Source organism: Salvelinus namaycush, chromosome 19, assembly GCF_016432855.1.
Source record: "Salvelinus namaycush isolate Seneca chromosome 19, SaNama_1.0, whole genome shotgun sequence".
NCBI classification, from domain to species: domain Eukaryota; kingdom Metazoa; phylum Chordata; class Actinopteri; order Salmoniformes; family Salmonidae; genus Salvelinus; species Salvelinus namaycush.
Genome location: NC_052325.1, coordinates 23,632,210 through 23,656,683, shown reverse-complemented (window position 1 = coordinate 23,656,683; position 24,474 = coordinate 23,632,210). Strand labels below are relative to the sequence as shown.

The 24,474-nt window shown below is 44.1% G+C and overlaps 1 protein-coding gene across 1 annotated transcript in view; it reads right to left on the bottom strand.

The window, feature by feature from the left end:
* The window catches only part of LOC120064248 (tyrosine-protein phosphatase non-receptor type 4-like), a 103,723-nt gene that overhangs the window by 30,593 nt on the left and 48,656 nt on the right, over positions 1-24,474 (bottom strand). The window contains exons 4-11 of the mRNA XM_039014683.1: positions 20,675-20,717; positions 20,509-20,587; positions 11,652-11,696; positions 10,436-10,488; positions 4,080-4,200; positions 3,761-3,848; positions 1,935-2,023; positions 547-610 (exon numbers count right to left, since the gene is read on the bottom strand). Of these exons, the coding sequence (XP_038870611.1) occupies positions 547-610; positions 1,935-2,023; positions 3,761-3,848; positions 4,080-4,200; positions 10,436-10,488; positions 11,652-11,696; positions 20,509-20,587; positions 20,675-20,717 (582 nt within the window). The remainder of the gene's footprint in view (positions 1-546; positions 611-1,934; positions 2,024-3,760; positions 3,849-4,079; positions 4,201-10,435; positions 10,489-11,651; positions 11,697-20,508; positions 20,588-20,674; positions 20,718-24,474) is intronic.

Sequence of the window (24,474 nt, the reverse complement as noted above, 5' to 3'; positions counted from 1 at the left end):
CTTTCAATTCATTTTCAGATCACGTTCCCACCTCCACATCCAAAATACATTATCTATTCTTCATAATTAAAAAGCATTTAAGAGGCTCTCCCTCTGTTGCTCTTTCAGATTTCAGTGACAGTCAGCGGCGGAGCAGGCCGGTGATTATGCCAGAAAACCAGTTCATCAAATAAACAAATATGGACGCTGGGTCTGGGTGAGGGGGCAGTTAATGTTGTTCATGTCTAAGCTAGGTTGTTTCAGATTGATATGGTGCCTGTGGAGTGATGAGGGACTGGACCAGTGGTAGGTGGTCCATTAGCAGTGCTAGCTAGTTTCCTCCCTGAGGAAGAGTCAGAGAACTGGGTCTGGTTTGGGGACACTAATGACAGGGAAGCACAGTTACACAAGCTGAGGCAGAACCTGTGGCTGTGTTCACTGCTGTGTTTTCTGCTGGGTAAGTCATCATTCCTACTGTATAAAACACATTGCTGCTAGATTAGTAGATCCCGCCTTACATTTTATTATCAAAATAAGGACATTGAAAACGACGGCTTGAATACCTACCACTTCTCTCCTGAGCTGAACGAAGAACTGTTTGCACTTGAACAATATTTTCACAATCTTCAACCTGAAAGGGGTGAGTGAGAAATACACAGAAATTGCGTCACAATGTGTGTCACTGCAGAGGGTCTCCTTCCTTCACGGCTCAAATCAGAGCCTTCGCTGCAGAGAGCAGCTGTCTCCCCATCAAAACTAATCCCCCCTCTCCTTTCTTCCTTCCCCCTCCCCTCTTCGCTCCCTTCCCCCTACAGCCCTTCTACATGACTCACAGCTCAGATAAATATATTTTAAATTCACACACACTCTCTCTCTAAGACAGTGTCATCTAAGATAGCTAATTTGTCAGCCCGTTGTGGACATAAATGGGAGAGAGGCTAGAATTCACACATCTCTCTTAGATACCGGACCACTCTGCTTTCTGAGAGGAGTAACGTTGTGTATCACCTTTTAATAGTATTGGCAGGCAAGCCAAACAGAGAGAGTGGTCAATAGGAGCGAGCCTTCTCGCTTGACAGTGGAGGACAGCTGTTGTGAAACGCGCCACTGCCAGCAGCCCTAAATTTAGCCTGACTGGAAAGCGTCGGAGCTGCCTGTGCTACAGCAAGCAGCTGGCTGCTTGAAAAAGAATGGGGATGTGTGCTGTGAGGAGCTAGTGGGGGGTGGGGAAGTGTGTGTGTCAGTGTGTGTGTTGGATTATTACTCGTCTGGTGGGGATTTGGGCTGTGCTATCCCACCCCTGGCACACACTTCCAGTAGCCCCACCAACACAGCTGAATATCAAAGATTTCTAAGAATTAAAGCTTTGGGCCTCAAAGACAATCCACATGAAAGCCTAAACCGCTCCGAGTCCGCTCTGAGATTCTAGGAATGATCATCTGTAGTGTACAGATGAATATGCAAAACAGTTATGTGATGCGCTTAGAAGAATCATATTTAACATTTCTCAGAATGATTCTGCACCCTGGAAGACTCAATGATATATGGGGCGGCAGGTAGCCTAGTGGTTAGAGTGTTGGACTAGTAACCGTAAAGGTTGCAAGATCGAATCCCAGAGCTGACAAGGTAAAAATCTGTCGTTCTGCCCCCGAACAAGGCAGTTAACCCACTGTTCCTAGGCCGTCATTGAAAATAAGAATTTGTTCTTAACTGACTTGCCTAGTTAAATAAAGGTCAAATAAATAAAAATATATACATTCAAAAATACATATCCTCATCTTTCCTCTTCCTACTCACACATACAGTAAGCATTTAGAATTTCTAACACAATCTCCCGAAGTGGACGCGCTGTGTGATCACAAACGATCCCCTTGCAGCAACGATCAAATTAATTATCGGATTTACAAATCGCCTCATCTTGTATCAGAATCAAACGCCTCCAGTTTGTCACTCACCAGGGAAAGCAGTTGATTCGTACCCTGTTCTTGTAAACCACGATCCCTGCTGACATCACCCCAATTAAAATCTCAGTGTTGCGTTGATCCTGGAACACACACACAGAGACAGAGAGAGAAAATGAAGTGTCTAAGCACCCTGACAGTGGGCCAGCCTGGTGGAAGCTTTGAAGGGGGTACAGACACAGACCCTCTCCCCCTATGGCAGGAGTGGGGGTACAGACACAGACCCTCTCTCCCTATGGCAGGAGTGGGGGTACAGACACAGACCCTCTCCTCCTATGGCAGGAGTGGGGGTACAGACACAGACCCTCTCCCCCTATGGCAGGAGTGGGGGTACAGACACAGACCCTCTCCCCCTATGGCAGGAGTGGGGGTACAGACACAGACCCTCTCCCCCTATGGCAGGAGTGGGGGTACAGACACAGACCCTCTCTCCCTATGGCAGGAGTGGGGGTACAGACACAGACCCTCTCCCCCTATGGCAGGAGTGGGGGTACAGACACAGATCCTCTCCCCCTATGGCAGGAGTGGGGGTACAGACACAGACCCTCTCCTCCTATGGCAGGAGTAGGGGTACAGACACAGACCCTCTCCCCCTATGGCAGGAGTGGGGGTACAGACACAGACCCTCTCCTCCTATCTCTCTCCCCCCATCTCTCTATGGCAGGGTGGGGGGGTGTAAGGGTATGACAACAGTAGGGGGGCAATATTGTCCCCAGTTTAAAATGGGGCACAACCACTCCACCTCTTCACTGTAATAGTCAAAATGTGATGATCATTCTACAGCAAAAAATGGCTGGATGGACAATGGTGGCTGGGCCTCAGTTGAGATCTGCCATTCACTCATTGTACCAATAATTTTGTGACCTGCTTTGTCTTATGAACCAAACTACTATCCAGACAAAACCAACCAAACCTAGACAGTCAGACAAACAGACCAAGACACCCAAACATGCACATAAAAGTACCCAGACAGACAGTCAGACAAACAGACCAAGACACCCAAACATGCACATAAAAGTACACAGACAGACAGACAGACAGACGGACAGACGGACACACACACACACACACACACACACACACACACACACACACACACACACACACACACACACACACACACACACACACACACACACACACATTATCTGGGACAAAAAGAGAAGTCTGTCTAAATCGGACAATGAGGGAACTCTCTGTACTCCAGACAATGGCTGGATTAGTGGACTCCACAGACACACAGACACAGCTTGTCAAGGCTCAGTGGTTCTGCTGTTCCTCAGCTATAAAGGAATCCTCAGCCTTAAAGGGATACTTCAGGATTTTGGCAATGAGGCCCTTTATCTACTTACACAGAGTCAGATGAACTTGTGGACACCATTTTTATGTCTCTGTGCCCAGTATGAAGGAAGTTCGAGATAGCTTCGCTACTAGCATGCTAGCAGATACCCATAGACTTCCAGTCATTGCGCTAACGCTAGTTAGCACTGGCTCACAAAACTATCTCTAACTTCCTTCATACTGAACACAGAGACATACATGTTTTATCTAGGAGTTCATCTGACTGTGGGGAAGTAGATAAAGGGGCTAATTGCCAAAATCCCAAAGTATCCCTTTAAAGGCTTCATGAGGCCCTGGCAGCTGGGGACAGAGGAATTACATACTACTGTACACTGCCTCAACCTACTTCTACCTGCTGGCTTAGAAGGCACAGGCTTTTCTAGAGCTAAGGCACAGCTGTATGGAACATGGGTATCAGTGCTGCTATGACAAGCCCTTTCTACTGTAGCAGTGACAGACACACAGGGGAGCAGCCTTACCCTTGCATAGTGCAACTCCACTCCGTACAGCTCCAGCGTCCGTGCTGTGTTCAGGTAATTAAACTCTGACTGGGCAGAAGACAGACCACTGAGAAGTAGAGAGAACGAGAGAGAGATAAATGAGAGGGAGACGGTTCCTCTAATCAAACGCACGTAATCCATTCACAGAAGATAGAGCAGCACAGTGAGACCATGCCTGGAAATGCACCCAATAAAACCATGAAAACCTAGTCTGCTATAAGAGCTGGGGCAGACAAGTGACAAGTATACAGCTGTGAATGAACATGTGTGCCTGGGACATAAAGATGGGCCTCTCTACCTGTGCTGTTGGTGGTGTTTGGTGACCTCCTTGTGGAACCCTTGTGGTGGGTTGGGGATGAAGCAGAACTCTGAGAGGTAGCCAGGAGCATGCTCCGAGTCACTGTAGTCTCCCAACTCAGCTACACAACGCAGAGAGAGAAAATCTATTCAATAGTACACAGACAGTTAAGTCGACAAACATAGCCTGTATCATACACAGCAAACAGTAGGCCTATATTGGACTGGACAGACAAACCATTGCCTATCAATGCAGTAATGAATACAATAACCTCAATCAAAAGCCTGGTTGAGAGGTCTGTTTATAAAATACACAAGTGGTTGAGAAGCTTTGGAGCACCAACCACCACTACAGTAGCTGAGTACCTCAAATCCATTAGCTTGTGGTCGTGTGTGAAACAGACACCAATTCATAAGAGTGGACCTCTTAAAGGGACAATCCTTCATTGTAACAATAACAAAGCAGTGTCCTTGCCTCTGTTTTTGTGAAAAAGCTGAGGAATTCAAGGACTGACCATCCAATATAACATGTATAGTTTTAAGCATGTTGAAGCTATACAGTGTTTGTTTACAAACATTGGAATAAAACAAGCGTGTATTAGTTATATTCTCCAAGAATCAATGGGTATTCATAACTCATTTATAAGTCCAAAAATGGATGTAGCAACTGCAGATTGCTGCTTTAAAATGGATAGTTTGTGATTTTGACAATGTCTCAGCGTGCATTTTAAAGGAAGTTGCCAACTAGCGTTCGCGCAACTGGTAACTAGCGTAATGACAGGAAGTCATGCCTAGTTTGACTTCTTGTCATTGCGCTAACGCTAGTTAGCATTGGATTGGAAAACTACATTTAACTTCCTTCATACTGGACGCAGAGACATAAATATGACATCCACGACTTCATCTGACTCTGGGGGAAAATCCCTTTAACCACGGCCTCAAACAAACAGATCAATTCAAAACAGCTTTCAATCTAATCATCACACACAAAAAGACCCACAAACTAACCGGTCAATTGCCTATGGATTTATTAGCAGTATGCAAATAAATATCTACACAGCACTAACGCCAAAGCTTTCAGCAGAGTGCTTTTCTTGATCGAATTTGACCAGCCTCATTGATTTGGTAAAACTAACCGAATGACCAGCAGCATTTAATTGAAGCTAAAATGATTCATACCGCTATCCCCATGGCTACAATGAAATGAAAACCTTCTCTTGGGGAGGGACACTGAGCTAAGTGAGATTCTGGACATGGACACTCACAGGTTGTGTTAGATGTTGGAGGTGCAGTTCAAATCCCTCCAGTGACCTATATAGCCATGAGACTCCCTGGGGAGTTTGGAGAGAGAGGCAAGCCTCAGCAGGCCACTGCAGTGGGGATGTGGACAGATTGAATGGGGACAGACCCCTGGCTAACCCCCTCTCCAATCTGTCAGGAGCCATTATTCAGGTCAATCTGGTGACACAGGCTGGTAAACTACACTCCTCAGGCTAAAGGGCCCATCACAATGGTAGGCTGTGGCTCTATGCTAGCTGTGGACCGCTAGGCTAGGCTATACTATGCTAACATGTTACAGTAGTCAGCGTGCTAGTTTATTAGTTAGAATGTTGGTTACAGAGTAATAATAATGGCATCAAACACCTGGAAACCATGTGTTTGATGTATTTGATACCATTCTACTCATTCTGCGTCAGCCATTACCATAAACCTGTTCTCCCCAACCTCTTGTGTTATGTGCTGTACTATACTGTGCTTTGCTGTCCTGAGCATGCTTGGCGAATGGCCAGTCACACTACCAGCACAAAATAGTCATACCACACAAATCAATCTGGGACAAAAGATGGGGAGAAACAGCCTAATGATTAGCATAGCGTTCCGTATACAGCTTTCCATGTCCTGCTAACGTTGGCTGTGATTGTAAATAAGAATTTGTTCTTAACTGACTTGCCTAGTTAAATAAAGGTTAATTCAATTTAAAAAAGCAACAAGGGCATAAAGAGAGGATTATGGTCGATTTCAGGCTCCGCTGCAAACTGCTTGTTTTATTGGGTGAGAGAATTAAAGAATAAATTGGATATGACGTCGTAAAAAGTTATGCAGGGCAGCACACACAGAGTGATCATTGGGAAGTCCTGGTGAATACACTGACTCTCGGCTAAAGGCTTACAACACACATCTTTCTAGTCATCTCACAACAAAAACGTTGGAGTTGCCTAGTGGCCAGGAACTGTGTAGCCTTGTATGAAGCAACAGAGAGATCAAATGCATGAACTAACTACCAGTAGCTACATATCTTTAGCAGCACGCCAAGAGAATGGCTACTTACATTGAACAGCATAGGACGCCAGGAGAATGGCTACTTACATTGAACAGCATGGGACGCCAGGAGAATGGCTACTTACATTGAACAGCATGGGACGCCAGGAGAATGGCTACTTACATTGAACAGCATGGGACACCAGGAGAATGGCTACTTACATTGAACAGCATGGGACGCCAGGAGAATGGCTACTTACATTGAACAGCATGGGACGCCAGGAGAATGGCTACTTACATTGAACAGCATGGGACACCAGGAGAATGGCTACTTACATTGAACAGCATGGGACGCCAGGAGAATGGCTACTTACATTGAACAGCATGGGACGCCAGGAGAATGGTTACTTACATTGAAAAGCATGGGACGCCAGGAGAATGGCTACTTACATTGAACAGCATGGGACGCCAGGAGAATGGCTACTTACATTGAACAGCATGGGACGCCAGGAGAATGGCTACTTACATTGAACAGCATGGGACGCCAGGAGAATGGCTACTTACATTGAACAGCATGGGACGCCAGGAGAATGGCTACTTACATTGAACAGCATGGGACGCCAGGAGAACGGCTACTTACATTGAACAGCATGGGACGCCAGGAGAACGGCTACTTACATTGAACAGCATGGGACGCCAGGAGAACGTCTACTTACATTGAACAGCATGGAACACCAGGAGAATGGTTACTTACATTGAACAGCATGGAACACCAGGAGAATGGCTACTTACATTGAACAGCATGGGACGCCAGGAGAACGGCTACTTACATTGAACAGCATGGGACGCCAGGAGAACGTCTACTTACATTGAACAGCATGGAACACCAAGAGAATGGTTACTTACATTGAACAGCATGGAACACCAGGAGAATGGTTACTTACATTGAACAGCATGGAACACCAGGAGAATGGTTACTTACATTGAACAGCATGGAACACCAGGAGAATGGGAACTTACATTGAACAGCATGGAACACCAGGAGAATGGTTACTTACATTGAACAGCATGGAACACCAGGAGAATGGTTACTTACATTGAACAGCATGGGACGCCAGGAGAATGGCTACTTACATTGAACAGCATGGAACACCAGGAGAATGGGAACTTACATTGAACAGCATGGAACACCAGGATAATGGTTACTTACATTGAACAGCATAGGACGCCAGGAGAATGGGAACTTACATTGAACAGCATGGAACACCAGGATAATGGTTACTTACATTGAACAGCATGGAACACCAGGAGAATGGTTACTTACATTGAACAGCATAGGACGCCAGGAGAATGGGAACTTACATTGAACAGCATGGAACACCAGGATAATGGTTACTTACATTGAACAGCATGGAACACCAGGAGAATGGTTACTTACATTGAACAGCATAGGACGCCAGGAGAATGGGAACTTACATTGAACAGCATGGAACACCAGGATAATGGTTACTTACATTGAACAGCATGGAACACCAGGATAATGGTTACTTACATTGAACAGCATGGAACACCAGGAGAATGGTTACTTACATTGAACAGCATGGGACGCCAGGAGAATGGTTACTTACATTGAACAGCATGGAACACCAGGATAATGGTTACTTACATTGAACAGCATGGAACACCAGGAGAATGGTTACTTACATTGAACAGCATGGAACGCCAGGAGAATGGTTACTTACATTGAACAGCATGGGACGCCAGGAGAATGGCTACTTACATTGAACAGCATGGAACACCAGGATAATGGTTACTTACATTGAACAGCATGGGACGCCAGGAGAATGGTTACTTACATTGAACAGCATGGGACGCCAGGAGAATGGTTACTTACATTGAACAGCATGGGACGCCAGGAGAATGGCTACTTACATTGAACAGCATGGAACACCAGGATAATGGTTACTTACATTGAACAGCATGGGACGCCAGGAGAATGGTTACTTACATTGAACAGCATGGGACGCCAGGAGAATGGTTACTTACATTGAACAGCATGGGACGCCAGGAGAATGGCTACTTACATTGAACAGCATGGAACACCAGGAGAATGGTTACTTACATTGAACAGCATGGAACACCAGGAGAATGGTTACTTACATTGAACAGCATGGAACACCGGGAGAATGGTTACTTACATTGAACAGCATGGAACACCAGGAGAATGGTTACTTACATTGAACAGCATGGAACACCAGGAGAATGGTTACTTACATTGAACAGCATGGAACACCAGGAGAATGGTTACTTACATTGAACAGCATGGAACACCAGGAGAATGGTTACTTACATTGAACAGCATGGAACACCAGGAGAATGGTTACTTACATTGAACAGCATGGAACACCAGGAGAATGGTTACTTACATTGAACAGCATGGAACACCAGGAGAATGGTTACTTACATTGAACAGCATGGAACACCAGGAGAATGGTTACTTACATTGAACAGCATGGAACACCAGGAGAATGGTTACTTACATTGAACAGCATGGAACACCAGGAGAATGGTTACTTACATTGAACAGCATGGAACACCAGGAGAATGGTTACTTACATTGAACAGCATGGGACACCAGGAGAATGGTTACTTACATTGAACAGCATGGAACACCAGGAGAATGGTTACTTACATTGAACAGCATGGAACACCAGGAGAATGGTTACTTACATTGAACAGCATGGAACACCAGGAGAATGGTTACTTACATTGAACAGCATGGAACGCCAGGAGAATGGTTACTTACATTGAACAGCATAGGACGCCAGGAGAATGGTTACTTACATTGAACAGCATGGGACGCCAGGAGAATGGTTACTTACATTGAACAGCATGGGACGCCAGGAGAATGGCTACTTACATTGAACAGCATGGAACACCAGGATAATGGTTACTTACATTGAACAGCATGGGACGCCAGGAGAATGGTTACTTACATTGAACAGCATGGAACACCAGGAGAATGGTTACTTACATTGAACAGCATGGAACACCAGGAGAATGGTTACTTACATTGAACAGCATGGGACGCCAGGAGAATGGCTACTTACATTGAACAGCATGGAACACCAGGAGAATGGTTACTTACATTGAACAGCATGGAACACCAGGAGAATGGTTACTTACATTGAACAGCATGGAACACCAGGAGAATGGTTACTTACATTGAACAGCATGGAACACCAGGAGAATGGTTACTTACATTGAACAGCATGGAACACCAGGAGAATGGTTACTTACATTGAACAGCATGGAACACCAGGAGAATGGTTACTTACATTGAACAGCATGGAACACCAGGAGAATGGTTACTTACATTGAACAGCATGGAACACCGGGAGAATGGTTACTTACATTGAACAGCATGGAACACCGGGAGAATGGTTACTTACATTGAACAGCATGGAACACCAGGAGAATGGTTACTTACATTGAACAGCATGGAACACCAGGAGAATGGTTACTTACATTGAACAGCATGGAACACCAGGAGAATGGTTACTTACATTGAACAGCATGGAACACCAGGAGAATGGTTACTTACATTGAACAGCATGGGACACCAGGAGAATGGTTACTTACATTGAACAGCATGGGACACCAGGAGAATGGTTACTTACATTGAACAGCATGGAACACCAGGAGAATGGTTACTTACATTGAACAGCATGGGACACCAGGAGAATGGTTACTTACATTGAACAGCATGGGACACCAGGAGAATGGTTACTTACATTGAACAGCATGGGACACCAGGAGAATGGTTACTTACATTGAACAGCATGGAACACCAGGAGAATGGCTACTTACATTGAACAGCATGGGACACCAGGAGAATGGTTACTTACATTGAACAGCATGGAACACCAGGAGAATGGTTACTTACATTGAACAGCATGGAACACCAGGAGAATGGTTACTTACATTGAACAGCATAGGACACCAGGAGAATGGTTACTTACATTGAACAGCATGGGACACCAGGAGAATGGTTACTTACATTGAACAGCATAGGACACCAGGAGAATGGTTACTTACATTGAACAGCATAGGACGCCAGGAGTGCGGCAGTGTTGTGCGGACAGGGCAGTCTGTGTGAAACAAACCACAAACACACAAGTCACCACATTAATTTAATTTGGATCAATAGGAAAATCATTACAACAGTGTGTCCGCATGCTGGCCCGGTAAAAATCAATGTTAGTCCACTAGAACAGTGTGTCAGAGTGCTAGCCTGGTAGAATCAGTGTTAGTCCACTAGAACAGTGTGTCCGCATGCTGGCCCGGTAAAAAGCAATGTTAGTCCACTAGAACAGTGTGTCCGCATGCTGGCCCGGTAAAAATCAATGTTAGTCCACTAGAACAGTGTGTCAGAGTGCTGGCCTGGTAGAATCAGTGTTAGTCCACTAGAACAGTGTCTCAGCATGCTGGCCTGGTAGAATCAGTGTTAGTCCACTAGAACAGTGTGTCAGAGTGCTGGCCTGGTAGAATCAGTGTTAGTCCACTAGAACAGTGTGTCAAGCATGCTGGCCTGGTAGAATCGGTGTTAGTCCAATAGAACAGTGTGTCAGAGTGCTGGCCTGGTAGAATCAGTGTTAGTCCACTAGAACAGTGTGTCAAGCATGCTGGCCTGGTAGAATCAGTGTTAGTCCAATAGAACAGTGTGTCAGAGTGCTGGCCTGGTAGAATCAGTGTTAGTCCAATAGAACAGTGTGTCAGCGTGCTGGCCTGGTAGAATCAGTGTTAGTCCACTAGAACAGTGTGTCAGCATGCTGGCCTGGTAGAATCAGTGTTAGTCCACTAGAACAGTGTGTCAGAGTGCTGGCCTGGTAGAATCAGTGTTAGTCCACTAGAACAGTGTGTCAGAGTGCTGGCCTGGTAGAATCAGTGTTAGTCCACTAGAACAGTGTGTCAGAGTGCTGGCCTGGTAGAATCAGTGTTAGTCCAATAGAACAGTGTGTCAGCGTGCTGGCCTGGTAGAATCAGTGTTAGTCCACTAGAACAGTGTGTCAGCATGCTGGCCTGGTAGAATCAGTGTTAGTCCACTAGAACAGTGTGTCAGAGTGCTGGCCTGGTAGAATCAGTGTTAGTCCACTAGAAGTGTTTGTCAGAGTGCTGGCCTGGTAGAATCAGTGTTAGTCCACTAGAACAGTGTGTCAGAGTGCTGGCCTGGTAGAATCAGTGTTAGTCCACTAGAACAGTGTGTCAGAGTGCTGCTGAACCTGTGTAAATAAGAACAGCCAACTGAACTAACCTTCCAGTCAGGATGTCCTGTTTGAGCTGGAGGAAATACTGGTACCTACAGGGAATAAGGAGAGCAGTTACAGCAACAACAATGTGATACAGATATCTCTGTGATTATGGACCATAGGACATAATGTACAGTACACTAGATAAAGCACCTGGACCGGACCCACTCACATGGAGCTTCTCTGATGCTCATTGCTTAGGCAACTTTTCTATGACTTAACTTGTAGCCTGTTGTTTTTGTGTATAACTAATACGGAATGAATCTCATCATAGTGTAAGAGCTCACCAGCACTGTTGTTGTGTGCTGTCTGGAATCGATAATGCACATCCAAAACAGATCCATGCCTCTGCATCTCAGACATACAAAGTGGTTTACTCACTTAATAAGGCTGGCTGAGCAATATCATGCTTGAGTGGTGCATGGATTGAATAAATAACACTGGAGTATCTAGTTGACTGTAACTCTGTTTTTAATGACCATGGATGGACACCCTTGCAATAGGGGCTGGCAGCATCCATGGCATGCTATTCACATTTATCTAGCTGTGTGCCAGGCAGCCAGCAGTAGAATTAGCCCATTATTGGTTAATATATCTACCAAGCTGATCCTAGTCTTAGACTAAGTTGTAGCGAACTCTCAACCCCAGACCTACTCCTAACCCGTTTACTGTAGTCATCTCCATTAGTAGAATGATTAGCTGAGGGCTTTAGCAAGTGCAATACAGTTACACAGGGTAATTCATGTCCTTATATGGGCATGACATGGCAGGTTGTAATAGTAATAACACTAATGACTAAATAAGACAAATGACAAGAGATACCAACATTTACACAAAACAGTACATTACAGAGACAATAGCTACATCAATCTACAAGCTCACATCCTCCAACCTCAATGGAAGTGTTTCCATATAGACCAGGAAGGGTTACCATATTTCCACGAAGTGGTTGAATATATTTGTTAAAGCATAGGTAATCTTCTCCATAGGAATACACTTATTCATTTCAGAGAGCCGTCTTGTAATTGGGAGAGGGGATGGGTGAGGGGATGGGTGAGGGGATGGGAGAGGGGATGGGTGAGGGGATGGGAGAGGGGATGGGTGAGGGGATGGGAGATTGGATGGGAGAGGGGATGGGAGAGGGGATGGGTGAGGGGATGGGAGAGGGGATGGGTGAGGGGATGGGAGAGGGGATGGGAGAGGGGATGGGAGAGGGGATGGGAGAGGGGATGGGTGAGGGGATGGGTGAGGGGATGGGTGAGGGGATGGGATGGGAGAGGGGATGGGAGAGGGGATGGGTGAGGGGATGGGATGGGAGAGGGGATGGGAGAGGGGATGGGAGAGGGGATGGGAGAGGGGAATCTGATTTCCATGTCAATGCAACACATTTTCTTGCAGTGGCAAGAGAGGTTTCTGTAAATTAGATTTTGAAGTTATTCCTCAAATTCACATTTGTGAAGTTACCCCGAAAGCATATTTCAGGCTCAAGTGGGAAAGGGACCTCCATAATAAAGGCCAGGGTGTCACAAACATCATGCCAGAAGGCTTGTCATTTAGTACACTGACAAGTAGAATGAAAAAAAGTGTCCTCTGTTGTTCCACATCTAAAACACATTTCTGATATTTCAGGGTGATATCTATGTAACCTGAGGTGTCAGATAGAGTTGGTAGAGGAAGTTGTAATGTAGAAGTCTATATCTAGAGCTGATGGTCACTGACACACTATCTTGGCATAGGTTCAATCATAGACCCTTTTCAATTGTAATATTCAAATCGGATTCCCATCGCTCTCTCGACTTATGTACATCTTGTTTTGGGCATTGTTGCATTAGCAATGAGTACACTCTGGATATAAATCTGTGTGTGTCATTGTTATCATGGAGTAGTTGTTCAAAACTTGATAGGTTTGGTAAGTATTATCTCCAAAAGTGCTTCTGAGAAAGTTGCTTAACTGTAAACAACAAAATAAATGATTATTGGATAAATGGTATTTCTCTTTAAGTTGCTCAAATGACATTCAGTTGAAGTCGGAGGTTTACATACACCTTAGCCAAGTATATTTAAACTCAGTTTTTCACAATTCCTGACATTTAATCCTAGTAAAATTCCCCTTTTAGGTCAGTTAGGATCACCACTTTATTTAAAGAATGTGAAATGTCAGAATAATAGTAGAGAGAATTATTTATTTCAGCTTTTATTTCTTTCATCACATTCCCAGTGGGTCAGAAGTTTACATACAGTCAATTAGTATTTGGTAGCATTGCCTTTAAATTGTTTAACTTGGGTCAAACATTTTGGGTAGCCTTCCACAAGCTTCCCACAATAAGTTGGGTGAATTTTGGCCCAATCCTCCTGACAGAGCTGGTGTAACTGAGTCAGGTTTGTAGGCCTCCTTGCTCGCACATGCTTTTTCAGTTCTGCCCACACATTTTCTATAGGATTGAGGTTAGGGTTTTGTGATGGCCACTCCAATACCTTGACTTTGTCGTCCTTAAGCCATTTTGCCACAACTTTGGAAGTATGCTTGGGGTCATTGTCCATTTGGAAGACCCATTTGCGACCAAGCTTTAATTTCCTGCCTGATGTCTTGAGATGTTGCTTCAATATATCCACAAAATGTTCCTTCCTCATGATGCCATCTATTTTGTGAAGTGCACCAGTCCCTCCTGCAGCAAAGCACCCACACAACATGATGCTGCCACCCCCGTGCTTTACGGTTGGGATGGTGTTCTTCGGCTTGCAAGCCTCCACCTTTTCCCTCCAAACATAACAATGGTCATTATGACCAAACAGTTCTATTTTCGTTTCATCAGACCAGAGGACATTTGTCCAAAAATTACGATGTTTGTCCCCATGTGCTGATGGAAACCGTAGTCTGGCTTTTTTTATGGCGGTTTTGGAGCAGTGGCTTCTTCCTTGCTGAGCAGCCTTTCAGGTTATGTCGATATAGGACTTGTTTTACTGTGGATATAGATACTTGTGTACCTGATCCCCCCAGCATATTCACAAGGTCCTTTGCTGTTGTTCTGGGATTGATTTGTACTTTTCGCACCAAAGCATGTTCATCTCTAGGAGACAGAACGCATCTCCTTCCTGAGCGGTATGACGGTTGCGTGGTCCCATGGTGTTTATACTTGCGTACTATTGTTTGTACAGATGAACGTGGTACCTTCAGGCGTTTGTAAATTGCTCCCAAGGATGAACCAGACTTGTGGAGGTCTACAATTTTCTTTGTTTTTTCTGAGGTCTTGGCTGATTTCTTTAGATTTTCCTATGATGTCAAGCAAAGAGCCACTGAGTTTGAAGGTAGGCCTTGAAATACATCCACAGGTACACCAGCAATTGACTCAAATGATGCCAATTAGCCTATCAGAAGCTTCTAAAGCCATGACATCATTTTCTGGAATTTTCCAAGCTGTTTAAAAGCACAGTCAACTTAGTGTACATAAACTTCTGACCCACTGGAATTGTGATACAGTGAATTACAAGTGAAAAAATCTGTCTGTAAACAATTGTTGGAAAAATGACCTTTGTCATGCATAAAGGAGATGTCCTAACCAACTTACCAAAACTATTGTTTGTTAACAAGAAATTTGTGGAGTAGTTGAAAAACAAGTTTTAAATGACTCCAACCTAAGTGTATGTAATCTTCCGACTTTAACTGTAAGCACCCCATCTATATAAAACAATGTTCTACATGATATAAGCACCCCATCTATATAAAACAATGTTCTACATGACATAAGTACACCATCTATATAACAATGTTCTACATGAGATAAGTACCCCATCTATATAAAACAATGTTCTACATGACATAAGCACCCCATCTATATAAAACAATGTTCTACATGACATAAGCACCCCATCTATATAAAACAATGTTCTACATGACATAAGTACCCCATCTCTATAACAATGTTCTACATGACATAAGTACCACATCTCTATAACAATGTTCTACATGACATAAGTACCCCATCTATATAAAACAATGTTCTACATGACATAAGCACCCCATCTATATAAAACAATGTTCTACATGACATAAGTACCCCATCTATATAACAATGTTCTACATGACATAAGTACCTCATCTATATAAAACAATGTTCTACATGACATAAGTACCACATCTATATAAAACAATGTTCTACATGACATAAGTACCCCATCTATATAAAACAATGTTCTACATGACATAAGTACCCCATCTATATAACAATGTTCTACATGACATAAGTACCCCATCTATATAAAACAATGTTCTACATGACATAAGTACCACATCTATATAAAACAATGTTCTACATGACATAAGCACCCCATCTATATAACAATGTTCTACATGAGATAAGCACCCCATCTATATAAAACAATGTTCTACATGACATAAGCACCCCATCTATATAAAACAATGTTCTACATGACATAAGCACCCCATCTATATAAAACAATGTTCTACATGACATAAGTACCCCATCTCTATAACAATGTTCTACATGAGATAAGCACCCCATCTATATAACAATGTTCTACATGAGATAAGTACCCCAACTATATAAAACAATGTTCTACATGACATAAGTACCCCATCTATAGAAAAACAATGTTCTACATGACATAAGCACCCCATCTATATAAAACAATGTTCTACATGACATAAGTACCCCATCTATATAACAATGTTCTACATGACATAAGTACCCCATCTATATAACAATGTTCTACATGACATAAGTACCCCATCTATATAAAACAATGTTCTACATGACATAAGTACCCCATCTATATAAAACAATGTTCTACATGACATAAGTACCCCATCTATATAACACTGTTCTACATGACATAAGCACCCCATCTATATAAAACAATGTTCTACATGTCATAAGTACCCCATCTCTATAACAATGTTCTACATGTTCTACATCTTCTCATGCCAATGTTGAAACATGTTGCTATCCAAAATCATTGGCAGGAGTCTGTTTTGCCACAGGGGTGTTTTGGGTGACAAGTCCTGTTTCAGACCAAATAACTTACAAATGTCATACCAAGATCTTACTAAATTGATGGTACAGGGATTGCTTGTTCTTGTTGATATAGTCTTGGGGTTCCACTTGTAGATAATATTACTCCCAACCTCTTCATTAAGAGCAAACATGTCCATCAGAGTTCAAGGGACTGGTTCAGTTTCAAATAGGATGCATCTTTGGTAGACGGAGACCTCCTAGACTATAATCCCACATACATTTGTCCAGGCTCACCCTTGGTGTTTTACGGTTCCATACAAATTGTCTTATGGTCTTGTTAAAGGACTTAAATAAACTCTCAGGTAGGGATTATGGGTAAATATTGAAATAGGTACATCTTAGGCAGAACGTTCATCTTAATACAGCTAATTCTCCCAAATACTATTCAAGTCATCCACCACCTTCTGAACCAAGACAGAGTAGTTACGCTTGTACAAATTTCTTAAGTCATTATCAACTGTGATTCCGAGATATTTGAACCCCTGTGGCGACCATCTGAAGGAACCTGTTCGTTCACAGATGCTATAGTCAAAGCGAGTCAGTGGAAGTATTTCAATTTTGTCCATGTTGACTTTGTAACCTGATATAGAGCTGTATGTACCAAAAAGTGTCTGTAGTTTTGAGGGGGATCCGGTCAGGTCAGAGAGGAACAAAATAATGTTGTCTGCGAACAATGAGATCTTCTGATTTATCTGGCCCCCCTGAAAGCCCTATATGCCAGGATCTGTTCTTATTGCCTCCGCCAGGGGTTCAAAAATGAGCGGGGGAAAGTGATCAGCCCTGTCTACTACCTCTAAAGAGTACCACGTGTACTCCTTATTAGGCCCTTACCCAGTGTACTCCTTATTAGGCCCTTACCCAGTGTACTCCTTATTAGGCCCTTACCCAGTGTACTCTTTATTAGGGTCCTCAGCCAGTGCTCTTTATTAGTGTTAGGGGTGTGAACGTTTAAACGTTAATACACATAGCCTTGTATTGTGTAATAAGAGTTGTGTATTTCAAATAAAACCAGAGAGGAAGAGGCCAACTTTAGGCTAGTTTGGTGAATTTGCGAGGCATGCAAGACAAAACATTGCGAAATTCAGATTACCAAGATATATGTTTATGGTTCTGCCTGCCCCTCCTCTCTCTTCTCCCGCTCTCCTTTACGCTGGCCTGCCTGCCCCTCCTCTCTCTTCTCCCGCTCTCCTTTACGCTGGCCTGCCTGCCCCTCTCTCTCCCTCCTTCCCTCACGCTGGCCTGCCTGCCCCTCCCCTCTTTTCTCCCGCTCTCCTTTACGCTGGCCTGCTTGTCTCTCCTCCCGGTCTCCTTTACGCTGGCCTACCTGCCCCTCCTCTCTCTCTCTCTCCCTGGCCTACCTGCCCCTCCTCTCTCTCTCCCTGGCCTACCTGCCCCTCCTCTCTCTCTCTCCCTCGCGCTGGCCTGCCTGCCTGCCCCTCTCTCTCTCTCCCTCGCGCTGGCCTGCCTGCCCCTCCTCTCAATTCAATTCAATTCAAGGGGCTTTATTGGCATGGGAAACATATGTTAACATTGCCAAAGCAAGTGAAGTAGATAATATACAAAAGTGAAATAAACAAAAATGAACAGTAAACATTACTCACAAAAGTTCCAAAAGAATACAGACATTACAAATGTCATATTATGTCTATATACAGTGTTGTAATAATGTGGAAATAGTTAAAGTACAAAAGGGAAAATAAAAAAACATAAATATGGGTTGTATTTACAATGGTGTTTGTTCTTCACTGGTTGCCCTTTTCTTGTGGCAACAGGTCACAAATCTTGCTGCTGTGATGGCACACTGTGGTATTTCACCCAATAGATATGGGAGTTTATCAAAATTGGGCTTGTTTTCAAATTCTTTGTGGATCTGAGTAATCTGAGGGAAAAATGTGTCTCGAATATGGTCATACATTTGGCAGGAGGTTAGTAAATGCAGCTCAGTTTCCACTTCATTTTGTGGGCAGTGTGCACATAGCCTGTCTTCCCGAGAGCCACGCCTGTTCACGGCAGCCATTCTCAATAGTAAGGCTATGCTCACTGAGTCTGTACATAGTCAAAGCTTTCCTTAAGTTTGGGTCAGTCACAGTGGTCAGGTATTCTGCCAAATAGCATTCTAGTTTGCTCAGTTTTTTTGTTAATTCTTTCCAATGTGTCTTTTTGTTTTTTCATGATTTGGTTGGGTGTAATTGTGTTGCTGTCCTGGGGCTCTGTGGGGTCTGTTTGTGTTTGTGAACAGAGCCCCAGGACCTGCTTGCTTAGGAGACTCTTCTCCAGGTTCATCTCTCTGTAGGTAATGGCTTTTAACGGAAGGTTTGGGAATCGCTTCCTTTTAGGTGGTTGTAGAATTTAACAGCTCTTTTCTGGATCTCTCTCTCCCTCGCGCTGGCCTGCCTGCCCCTCTCGCTCTCCCTCACGCTGGCCTTCCTGCCCCTCTCCCTCCATCGCGCTGGCCTTCCTGCCCCTCTCCCTCCATCGCGCTGGCCTTCCTGCCCCTCTCCCTCCATCGCGCTGGCCTGCCTGCCCCTCTCCCTCCATCGCGCTGGCCTGCCTGCCCCTCTCCCTAGCGCTGGCCTTCCTGCCCCTCTCCCTCCCTCGCGCTGGCCTGCCTGCCCCTCTCCCTCCCTCCCTCGCGCTGGCCTGCCTGCCCCTCTCCCTCCCTCCCTCGCGCTGGCCTGCCTGCCTGCCCCTCTCCCTCCCTAGCGCTGGCCTGCCTGCCCCTCTCCCTCCCTAGCGCTGGCCTGCCTGCCCCTCTCCCTCCCTAGCGCTGGCCTTCCTGCCCCTCTCCCTCCCTAGCGCTGACCTGCCTGCCCCTCTCCCTCCATCGCGCTGGCCTGCCTGCCCCTCTCCCTCCATCGCGCTGGCCTGCCTGCCCCTCTCCCTCCCTAGCGCTGGCCTGCCTGCCCCTCTCCCTCCCTAGCGCTGGCCTGCCTGCCCCTCTCCCTCCCTAGCGCTGGCCTGCCTGCTCTTTCACTTTGCTAATGATGCATGTGTGTGTTCAGTCTGTTGCCTGGAGAATATCCTAGTTTAATCATGGGACCGATGTCGCTGGGATACAGAGGTATTTTCGGGCCAGTCTTGCGAGCACGACTCTTCAGTACTCTTCGTTGCTGAGTGGGTGGGGCTGTTTTTGTCTCATAATATGAAATTACAGTAGACTACTGGTAGCCTGTAAAGATGACCCTTTTCAGATATAATGGAATGGAAAGCGCCTCGGCTACGGCATTTTTGTTTGTCTGTTAGGGTAAGGCTACACTGCGGCTTTTTAAATGCCGACACAAAACCATCTCTGGAGATATGAATGGCATTTTAGTTGTCTGTAAAGTAATGCTGCTTCTAAAGTGGGACTAACTTCCATCACTAGGCGACCAGAACTGTCAATCAAATCCTCTCAAACTGCTTCGCACAGCCTGCCTGCCTGCAGAACACTCTCTCCTAAAAAAATACTTACATTTTTTTAAAGACCGTGACTTACCAAGACATTTAGTAGAAAGAAAGTACATCTAGCTACTCTAAAAAACAACACAGCAGCACATCAAATCAGCAACGTTTCTTGTGGTCAGCGAAACAATAGAACATATGCCGGAGCAGAATTCTACCGTCTGAAAAGGTACATACTCTTCTGATTCCTTCATAAATTGTTATCAGTGGTCGCTATTGGCATGTTACTGTAGCTGCATTCCATGTCTGTAAAGGGTTGCAGTTGATATAATGTCATTGCCTGGTCATACATACGTAATAGGACCATTATTCTACATTTTGAATTGACGTGGAATTTTGGCAGTTTAAACATTAAGCAAAATGTTCAATTTCTAATTAGTATCCTTACCTAGTGTACTCTTCCTGAAGTTTATTAGGGTCGGTCACAAAGAACTTCACTCTGAAGCTCAGATTATGAGGCGATCCCCCTGTAAATGCACAATGAGAGAGACTATTGTATCTACACTTGAAAACAACCACTTCCTAGTTAATCCATCCACTGAAGGTTCACCTACGTTTTAGTTGCTTCCTGATGGGTTTGTTTGGATCCAGCCATCTCTGTAAAAGATAAATGAGGAGAAACTCAATGACACAACAGCATTTCCTCAGCAGCCGTGTTCATTCTCAATTATTCACAAGTCAGCCCCCTCCACCTCTCACTCTCTGTTTTCCAGTTGGGAAATGCAGGCTGGGCCGTGATGATCTGTAGCTAGTAACAGCGCATTCGGAAAGTATTCAGAACCCTTCACTTTTTACACTTTGTCACATTAAAGCCTTATTCTAAAATGCATTAAATATAAACAAATCCTCAATCTACACACAATACCCCATAATGACAAAGAAAAAACAGGTTTAGAAATTTTTGCAAATGCATAAAAAAATGAAAAAATGAAATAGCTTATTTACATAGACCCTTTGCTATGAGACTCGAAATTGAGCTACGGTGCATCCTGTTTCCATTGATCATCCTTGAGATTCTTTGACAACTTGGAATCCACCTGTGGTAAATTCAATTGATTGGACATGATTTAGAAAAGCACACACCTGTCTATATAAGGTCCCACAGTTCACGTCAGAGCAAAAACCAAGCCATGAGGTCCAAGGAATTGTCCGTAGCGCTCCGAGACAGGATTGTGTCAAGGCACAGTTCTGGGGAAGGGTACCAAAACATTTCTGCAGCATTGAAGGTCCAAGAACACAGTGGCCTCCATCATTCTTAAATGGAAACCACCAAGACTCTTCCTAGAGCTGGTTGCCCAGCCAAACTGAACAATCGGAGGAGAACGGCCTTGGTCAGGGAGGTGACCAAGAACCCGATGGTCACTGTGACCAAGAACCCGATGGTCACTGTGACAGAGCTCCGGAGTTCCTCTGTGGAGATGGGAGAACCTTCCAAAAGGACAACCATCTCCGCAGCACTCCACCAATCTGACCTTTATGGTACAGTGGCCAGACAGAAGCCCCTCAATAAAAGGCACACAACAGCCCGCTTGGAGTTTGCAAAAAGGCACCTAAAGGACTCTGACCAAGAGAAACAAGATTCTCTGGTCTGCTGAAACCAAGATTGAACTCTTTGGCCTGCATGGCAAGCGTCAAGTCTGGAGGAAACCAGGCACCGCTCATCACCTGGCTAATACCATCCCTACGGTGAAGCATGGTGGTGGGGATGTTTTTCAGTGGCAGAGACTGGGAGACTAGTCAGGATCGTGGGAAAGATGAGCAGTAAATAGAGATCCTTGATGAGAACCTGCTCTAGAGCGCTCAGGACATCAGCCGGGGCAAAGGATCACTACCCAACAGTCTCTGAAAGTCCTTGAGTGGTCCAGGCAGAGCTTGGACTTGAACCCGATCAAACATTTCTGGAGAGACCTGAAAATAGCTGTGCAATGACGCTCCCCATCAAACCTGACAGACCTTGAGAGGATCTGCAGAGAATAATGGGAGAAACTCCCCAAATACAGGTGTGCTAAACTTGTAGCATCATACTCAAGAAGACTCAAGTCTGTAATCGCTGCCAAAGGTACTTTAACAAAGTACTGAGTAAATGTGACTCACCACCTGGATTCTGTCTTATATAGCAACATTTGAATTTATGTTATTTACATTGGATAAATTAGAGACTCATAGCTACAAACTGGTATATCATACACTGCATTTGAGGAAACAATGGGAAAGTAAATCTGCTTTGAAAGTTGATTAACTTGTAAACTCACTTTTGAGAAAACCGTCTTTCAATGTTTTGCTACTACTATTGGAGAGCCCTTCTTTGTCTACACCCATTCAGCATTGATCACACACTGATCCGTGCGTCCTGTACTAATTGTCCAGCTACTTCCAGACATCTAAGAGAGAGAGAGAGAACAGCACACTGAACATTACTCACCCTATTGCTCTATCTGTGGTTTCGCGTTCAGAGCGCACACTGGATGCTCTGGCCAATAAGTAAGTAGGGTTGTTCCGAAAGCTCTGACCTACAGTCAAGCACCCAAGCTAACTGGCTTGGGTGCTAAACATTGGCTTGCTACTTCCAGACACATAATGAGAGACATAATGAGAGAACACCCCACTCTGACCATTTTACTCACACTAGCAGAGCTGGTTAGGCATTATCCAGAGCGTTGGTGACTGTACCTGTGCGACTAGCAACAATTGAATTACGTTTTGTTGCCAACGTTTACTGACAACGGACATTTTCAACGGGTGTTTAGCGCTCAAAAATGCATCAGTTATTCTGCGCTCTGGCACACTAAGATGAGTCTTTTGTTAAGAATTGTAGCTTGATAGCTAGCTAGGTAAACAATCAATCCCAACCCATGACGTTAGCGAGCCAGGCAGCTAACATTAGCTAGCTAGCTAATAGTACACTAACTGGAAATGAAAATACTTCGTAAAAATTAGAGTGGAGTCTTTTGTTAAGACATGTATTGTTAGGACATTGTTTTGCTAGCTAGCTAGCAAGCAAAACAATGGACCAACAACTCATGACATTACTACCCTACATAAATCTGCAGGTAGCTAACCAGCAGGTTCAACGGCTATAACTAGTCAAGCAAATGTGTCTGAGATACAAAGAATAAGATCATACACATAACATTAGCTAGCGACCCAGCCAGTTAACGTTAGCTAGCTAACCTTACACTGGAAATGAAACCACTTTCTGTCAAAATTAGAAACATGTAATATCTGAAAATATTACCAGTATACATCATGGTTGGACGCATCTCCTGTCTGATGCCATGCATGGTTGCCTTAGTTTTACATTGTAATCCAGACTGGTGTTTTCTCCATCTCCTTAGCTATCATACTCAAATTCCACTGATTTCAAAATTCGGTCCTCCAAAAAGTGGAGAGCATACACATAACGTTTCCTTGCGAGCCAGCCAGCTAACGTTAGTTAGCTAACAGTACACTTTAACTTGACATTAAGTTTATGCAGTTTTACTACGCCATACATAAAAATATAAAAAAGCAGCGTTTGACACGATTACCTAAACATACTGACCAGCTCCAATAGACCAATCCAAACTCATCTCTTGGCATGTAAAGCCCACTCATTATCTCAGCCAATCATGGCTAGTGGGAAGGTTGCCCCTTTTTCTGTGGCTAAACCAACTAGGCTCATAATTTAACAATTGTATTCGTATTTACAGATGGCATACAAGTTTGATATTAAGGCACATGAAAGTTCACATGTTCGAGAAGGCATTTCTGCCCAAAAAAAATTGATAAAAAAAAAAAATAATACGTTCAAACAGCTCTCTTGTGAAGTCGTGACTTACGACATACGCCTAGTTTCCTGAATCAAAACCGTCTGAACACTTACCGGTATGTAAATGTGATTTTTTTTTTTTATAGATAGATATCTATCTATCTATCTACACACATTTACATTTTTTGCTTTGTCATTATGGGGTATTGTGTGTTAATAGATGAGGGGGGAAAAAACTATTGAATCCATTTTAGAATACGGCTGTAACGTAACAAAATGTGGAAAAAGTGAAGGGGTCTGAATACTTTCCGAATGTACAAATTTACCACACAGTAGTGACAGTACACAACAATTATGGAGGGGAGATGAGGAGGACGGTGTCAACACAACTCCTGTTCATATTAACACTGCATCAGTGTGTGTCATCAAATCAAAATGTATTGGTCACATACACATGGTTAGCAGATGTTAATGCGAGTGTAGAGAAATGATGTGATTCTAGGTCCGACAGTGCAGTAATATCTAACAAGTAACCTAACAAATTCCCAACAACTACCTAATACACACAAATCTAAAGGGATGGAATAAGAATATGTACATATAAAT